This window comes from Vipera ursinii (genome assembly GCF_947247035.1).
Source record: "Vipera ursinii genome assembly, chromosome: 9".
In the NCBI taxonomy this organism is placed as follows: domain Eukaryota; kingdom Metazoa; phylum Chordata; class Lepidosauria; order Squamata; family Viperidae; genus Vipera; species Vipera ursinii.
The window spans coordinates 18,504,463-18,510,964 of record NC_139523.1 but is presented as its reverse complement, the minus strand read 5'-3'; the positions used below and the strand labels follow the sequence as shown (position 1 = coordinate 18,510,964).

Genomic DNA, 6,502 nt, shown 5'->3' with positions numbered 1-6,502 from the left:
AATTACTGTGTATACTTGTTGGTTGAGTGGTATCGGTCTTGTTGGCTTAGTGGGTTGCCTAAACACCATCACAGTGTAATAAACACATGTAGAGAACAGCCACATGAATTCAAACTGGGCAAAGTATAAATAATACTTTTTAAATTAGCATCATTCTTGGAATGCCACCGTGATCATAACTGGAGCCGATCTCGCAGCTGGCAGGCGGTGCAAAAGGCCTGCACACCTTTGCAAACAGAATCCATAGCTGAGCGATCTTAAGACGTACAAAGACGAGGCCTCCCAAGTTGGAATAACAAGTGGTGGAGCTTCAGTTACTGTGTACCAGGGTGACGAAGAGAGCCAGGGAGCTGAAGGAAAGGAGGCCTGTGATCACGGCTTTCACCAGAAGTGCAGTCCAGCTACCCAGGAGAAAGACGTGCACAAACGATCTAGAAAAGCAGAGAGAAGTAGGCGAGGCTGAGATTTTAAGGCTGGCAAAAAACCCAACAACCCACTATTACATCAATATCCCAAGCTTGATTTGTACATCACGCAGAACCAAGATACTGTGAATCATCACGCATATGGTCAGCAAATAACTCTCCTTTATAAAAACAGTGGTTGAGTTTGTCATGTAAAGACCCAACAAGCCGACATGATGGCTTTTAGTGTTGGATGAATGCAACCAAATGTAGCCACAGAGAGGGGCGTACACTGGGTGGGAGGGTAAAAAAAAGTCAAAATGGTGGTTTTGATCACAACCCCACCACCCCCATTTTTACTTTTTTTTTTTTGACCTAGCACAAATACTGAGATGGGAAAGTTCTCCAAGCATTTGAAGAAAGGAAAGTCTTGATTCTTTGAAGAAGGAGAAGAGGAATTTTAAAAGAAAGGAGCCATGGTGAGGATGTGAGAGGCTTCAATTCCTCACTCATACAAAAAGGCTACTCAGTTCTGGGGGGGGGGGAGATTTTTGTACAGAAAATAAGTGAAAGGGGAAACAAGGGTTTGAACCAAAGAACCTGGAAGTTCCCAAGGTTTTCCCTCCAGCCCCATAACCTCCCTTTGCCACCTTAATTCCACCAAGAGCACTCACTCCATAAAGAAGGCTTTGTAGACACTGACACCCAGGAGAAAAGTAAGAGGCAGTCGGTAATGTTTGGGTAAATCATAGCGGGTGAACATCCACACCAGAGCAGCAGTGGCAATGTAATGCACCTGTAGGGACACAAAAGGAGAGATAAGGAAAGATTCCTAAATGCTTTCTAAAACCTAACTGACAAGCAGAACATCTGACATTCACGTCAAATGGGACTTATAAAACACTGCATTATAAAATTCCAATATGTTTCTTCCAATGCTAGCTAGCTAGCCACCTCAGCCCTTATTCCTCTTTCTTCTTTGCAGTGCCCTCTAAGTTCAGATTTCCTCTTGGTGCTTTCCTGGCCCCCAAATTCACTCAGTTTCCATTTTAGCTCTTGGGGGCGAAACCCTATTCCTTACAGCAATGTTTCTCAGCATTAGAAACTTGAAGATGTGTGGACTTCAACTCCCAAACTGGTTGGCTAGGGAATTCTGGGAACTGAAGTCCACACATCTTCGAGAAACACTGCCTTAAACATTTTCTTCCATCAAAGAAAAAGTTTGGGGAATTCTTTACTGGAGTCGTGTTTCATTACAGAAAGTTTCACATTCATAGAATGATCTCACTTACAGAACGATCTCTCTGTTACAGAAGCCAGACAATGGAGTCTTTTAATTTGAAATATATATCTATATCTATATCTATCTTCAGGAGATAGTGTTTTAAAATTAAATTCTAGTAAACGCACGAAAGTATATGAACATCCTGTCTGTGAAATATTATTTTACTCTTTCACATGCAAATTTAATGAACTGATTGATATTTTTAACTGAACGGCCAATCAAAATGTATATAAGTGGGGAGGCAAATCTCCATACATTGCCCTCCAAAACCTTACTAAACAAACAAAAACTTCTTACACATTCCTAGTCCTCAGTAATTTAATCCTGTCATGAGGTATTATTTTAGAGCTCAACCGAAAACAGGGAGAAAATTAACACTTACCAGGCTGATGTTGGAATCAATACTCATCTGAATGTATTTCCAATCAAACTCAATGCCGCGAGCTCCCACCCACAGTGGGATGCATCTGTCGGAAGGATGAAGGCAATCAGGATGAGACACATCATAAAGAGAGGGACACAAAACTTTGCACAGCAGCCTTGCAGGCTGCACTGTTGAGCCAGCAATCAAAAATGTGGGTCTGGTTTCTCCCACCCCTCTTCTGAACAGTGAACCCCTTTAGGTAATCCCAACTCACCGAGACATGATGAGTTCTGCCGTGGCCCATCCCAACGCAGCTACCATGATCTTATATTCCCCTTTTCCTGCATTCCGGGACATCACCAGGTGTAGACCCACCAAGTCAGCCAAGTCTACAGTAGCTTTCATGAACTCCTGAAGCACAAGACAAAGCTCAGAAATGGACAAGCAATCTCCACGTTTCAACTCCAAAGGTTCACACACACCCACACACAAATCTCAAACCCAACAAAGTAGTGTGCACCCAAAGAGCATTCAGTTAGGTCCCTGAACAGGATCTACAGGCAGTAGCAGCCAATATTCAGACTTATGTTCCAACAACTTACACAATTATTTGCTAATGGAAGTGAGATTACAGTGCTGCAGATTTGCAAAATGTACTCACTTCCACCTGTCCATGCAATGTACTGAAACCCCAAATTACTCTATGCTCAAAAAGTGTTTCTCTCAGGAAGATGGTTTTACTTAGGAAGGTAGTTATTTAATACAACTTTCTGCCGCCTTGAGCATTTTACATAGCAAAGATGAGGATGTTAACGTTTTTGGGCATAGGTTCCCCCAAAGGAAAATAGAAATTTCAGTTTCAAAAATGGCTCCAGCCCCAACAGGATCGCCAAACTCCCAAGATTTATATTAAAGAATGGCAATGTACATAGAAAAATCTACCAGGAAAAAATAATCACTGTCCTTTGGATTTTTGTTTTGTAAATACATCAGCCTCTTGAGCACCTGGCAGCACACAAAATGACAACTTTAGACTCTTCCTTGCTTGCCAACTGCCACACTTACTCCAACAAAATCATAAGCTCCTGCACCACCCTCCCAAGTTGGAAAGAATGTAGCTAAAAACAGCATCTGTAAAAGACAGAAAGAGAATAATCCATCACAACTTTTTGCCATTACAGGCCTCACATTTTTGCACCCAGATTCTCATTCAGTCCTTCATCCCTCCTTCAGCAAAGAGTGTTAACCCATACCTTGCATAGCTGGACAAAGAGGTAGGTAGCTCCTGCTTGCACACATCGCCAGAAGGCATTATATTCTGACCTGCAAAAGAGAGACAGCACAATCAGGCCTTGGACAAAATCTCTAATTTTGCACAGCATTACACTGGTAATTATAATGAATACTGATCCATCAATGAATCAAAATGCTGCTGCACTATCCTGAAAAACATTACAGGGTTTTCAGGGGCTGAAACCCTGTGTAAACTCCCAGGCTCTCAAAGCAACATTTAAAGCATTCTCAACCTTGGCAACTTTTATAAATGTGTGTACTTCAATTCCCAAAATTCCCCAGCCAGCCATGTAAAAGGTAAAAAAAAAATGTTGATAGACTTGACAATTAAAATTGAGCCACAAAAATACCATAAAGGAGACTGCAGTGCTTTTCAACTTTTCACCTTTAGATGGGGAGTTCAGGTAGTAGAAATTCACACAGTTTAAAGTTGCCAGAATTGAGAAACACTGGTTTAGAGACTGTCTCTGAACTACAGTGTAGCCCAGATATTGCGAACAGCCCCAAATTCTATCTCGCATTCACCACCAGCATATAATACGCACCCATACCCCTCTTCCAAATAAGAAAGGCACTCACAGGCCGCTGCATTTATAGGTGATAAAATAGGGGAAATAGGCCAGGGCAAAACAATTCCCAAAGTGGAAAAGAGTCATCTTGGCACACAGGTGGACCAGGTGGGTGGCTTTGCCCACCTAGTACTGCGGTGATGTTCCTATGGAGAGACAGAAGGATTAGATAATTAATAAATGAATAAATGATGAATGAATAAATAAATAGTAAGAAGGAATAGACAGACAGACAGACAGACAGACAGACAGATAGATAGATAGATAGAATAAACAAATAGTAAGATAAATAGACTGGATAGATTAGATAGAATAAACAAATAATAAGATAGATATAGATATAGATATAGATATAGATATAGATATAGATATAGATATAGATATAGATATAGATATAGGATAGATAGATAGATAGATGATAGATAGATAGATAGATAGATAGATAGATAGATAGATAGATAGATAGATAGATAGATAGATAGATAGATAGATAGATAGATAGGATAGGATAGGATAGGATAGGATAGGATAGGATAGGATAGGGTAGGAATATATCCACACCCACCACAACTACCCGCACAGACTTTCTATGTTTCCTCACATCCCAACTTGCCCTTTCCAGACTACAACCCCCATCATCCTCAGCCAGTGTTGCCAGTGACACGTGCTGTGGCAAGCCTTGGAAGCCCCCCACCCCAATCCTTTGCTTGTCACAGCACCCGACCACCCTTCCCGACGCTCGAGAAGCGCCCCCAGAAAAGCACCCCGAGTCCCTCTACGGAGGTCTCCGCTGAGGGGGATCCTCCCGCCCTTAAACCCCTTTGCTCCAAACCCCCGTCCCTTTCCTTACTCGCGCGACGTACACGTCCTTCTCCGCCTCCTCAACGGCATCTGCGCGTGCGCCCACGGCGCCCTCCCTTCTCCGGCGGCGCTCGTTTGAGGGTGGTTGTTGTAGTTCTTTCCCGTGGCCGCCCGCTTCTTTTTCCATAGAGCCCAGAGAACGGGATGCAATACAATCCCCATGATGCCTAGAGGCTCGGGGAGGGGCGGGTGCATGGCGGGAGTGGTAGTCCTTGGTTTAAATCACGTCGGCCTTACCACGAAGGGCGCCGTGGAGCGAAAAGGAGGAAAAGAGGCGGTGCGCCTGCCGAGCGGTGCACTCTGGGAATTGCTGTCCGAAGGTGAAATGGGCGCAATTTTTCCCTCGTTGATGGGAGTTGTAGTTCTCGAGTCCGGCTTGGACGTCAGGAGGTCTGTGAAGTCCCAAAGGTGCTTTTTCAAGAGGCAGCTGGGCTTTCTTGTGTTTCTTTGAAGATGTTTCACTTCTCATCCAAGAAGCTGAAGAATCTCCGGAGACTTCTTTGGGACGTTCATGCAAAGTCCCATCCCTTTAATATTACTCTACAGTTTTGGCTTCAACAATAGTCATTGCTCTTGTCATCTGATGAACAGTGAGAACAATTAACCAGGGGAACAACCTGCCTCCAGAAGCTGTGAATTGTCCAACACTGGAAGTTTTTAGGAAGAGACTGGACAGCCATCTGCCTGAACTGGTAAAGGGTTTCCTGCCTGAGGAGGGGGTTGGACTAGATGACCTCCAAGGTCCCTTCTAACTTATTATTATTTTATTATTATTATTATTATTATTATTATTATTATTATTATTATTATTATTATTATTATTATTATTATTAATTATTAAAAAGTAAAGGTAAAGGTTCCCCCACACATGCGTGCTAGTCGTTTCTGACTCTAGGGGCCGGTGCTCATCTCCGTTTCATAGCCGAAGAGCCAGCGCTTGTCCGAGGACGTCTCCGTGGTCATGTGGCCGGCATGACTAGACGCCAAAGGCGCACGGAACGCTGTTACCTTCCCACCGCAGTGGTCCCTATTTTTCTACTTGCATTTTTATGTGCTTTCGAACTGCTAGGTGGGCAGAAGCTGGGACGAGTAACAGGCGCTCACTCAGCTACACGGCACTCAGGATTCGACCTGCCAAACTGCCGACCTTCCGATCGACAAGTTCAGCGTCCTAACCCACTGAGCCACCGCGTCCCTATTATTATTATTATTATTATTATTATTATTATTATTATTATTATTATTATTATTATTATATTTTATTATTATTATTATTATTATTATTATTATTATTATTTTATTATTAATTATTATTATTATTATTATTATTATTATTATTAATTATTATTAATCCTGGGACTCTTGTAAATTGGCTGCTTTTCTACTCACTCCCGTACTAATCATAATCGTAAAGTTGGAAAGGACCTTGGAGATAATAATAATGATGATGATGATGATGATGTTAGGTCATCTAGTCCAACCCTCTGCTCAGGCCGGAAACCCTATACCATTTCAGACAAATGGTTGTCCAGTACTGTCCCCTTCAACCTCCTTTCTGGAAACCACAAGGAGTTCGTGAGCCCATGCCAGAAAGGTATTTGTTCCTTTCCACTGTGACAAGACTTTCGAAAGCTCAAGGTATCCCGATGTTCTCTGAGGCCACAGGGACACCTGACGGATATTCAGATAGGATACTCCTTTTTCCTTAGGTGTGATCAGCTTGCAT

The 6,502-nt window shown here is 42.6% G+C and overlaps 1 protein-coding gene across 7 annotated transcripts in view; it reads right to left on the bottom strand.

The window, feature by feature from the left end:
- TMEM147 (transmembrane protein 147) overlaps positions 1–4,891 on the bottom strand; it is a 45,464-nt gene extending 40,573 nt beyond the window's left edge. For 3 of the 7 annotated variants that reach the window (XR_014493300.1, XR_014493301.1, XR_014493302.1), the window contains exons 1-8: positions 4,766–4,891; positions 3,926–4,061; positions 3,307–3,376; positions 3,119–3,184; positions 2,328–2,464; positions 2,072–2,156; positions 1,079–1,200; positions 137–431 (exon numbers count right to left, since the gene is read on the bottom strand). Coding sequence is in view for 4 of the 7 variants with exons in the window: in XM_083369545.1 (XP_083225671.1) it covers positions 311–431; positions 1,079–1,200; positions 2,072–2,156; positions 2,328–2,464; positions 3,119–3,184; positions 3,307–3,376; positions 3,926–4,002 (678 nt within the window). In the remaining 3 variants the exon portion in view is untranslated. Of the gene's footprint in view, positions 1–6; positions 432–1,078; positions 1,201–2,071; positions 2,157–2,327; positions 2,465–3,118; positions 3,185–3,306; positions 3,377–3,925; positions 4,062–4,480; positions 4,647–4,765 lie in introns of those variants that run through there. The other 4 variants (XM_083369545.1, XM_083369546.1, XM_083369547.1 and 1 more) reach the window with 4 other exon arrangements.
- Between the last annotated feature and the right edge of the window lie 1,611 nt (positions 4,892–6,502).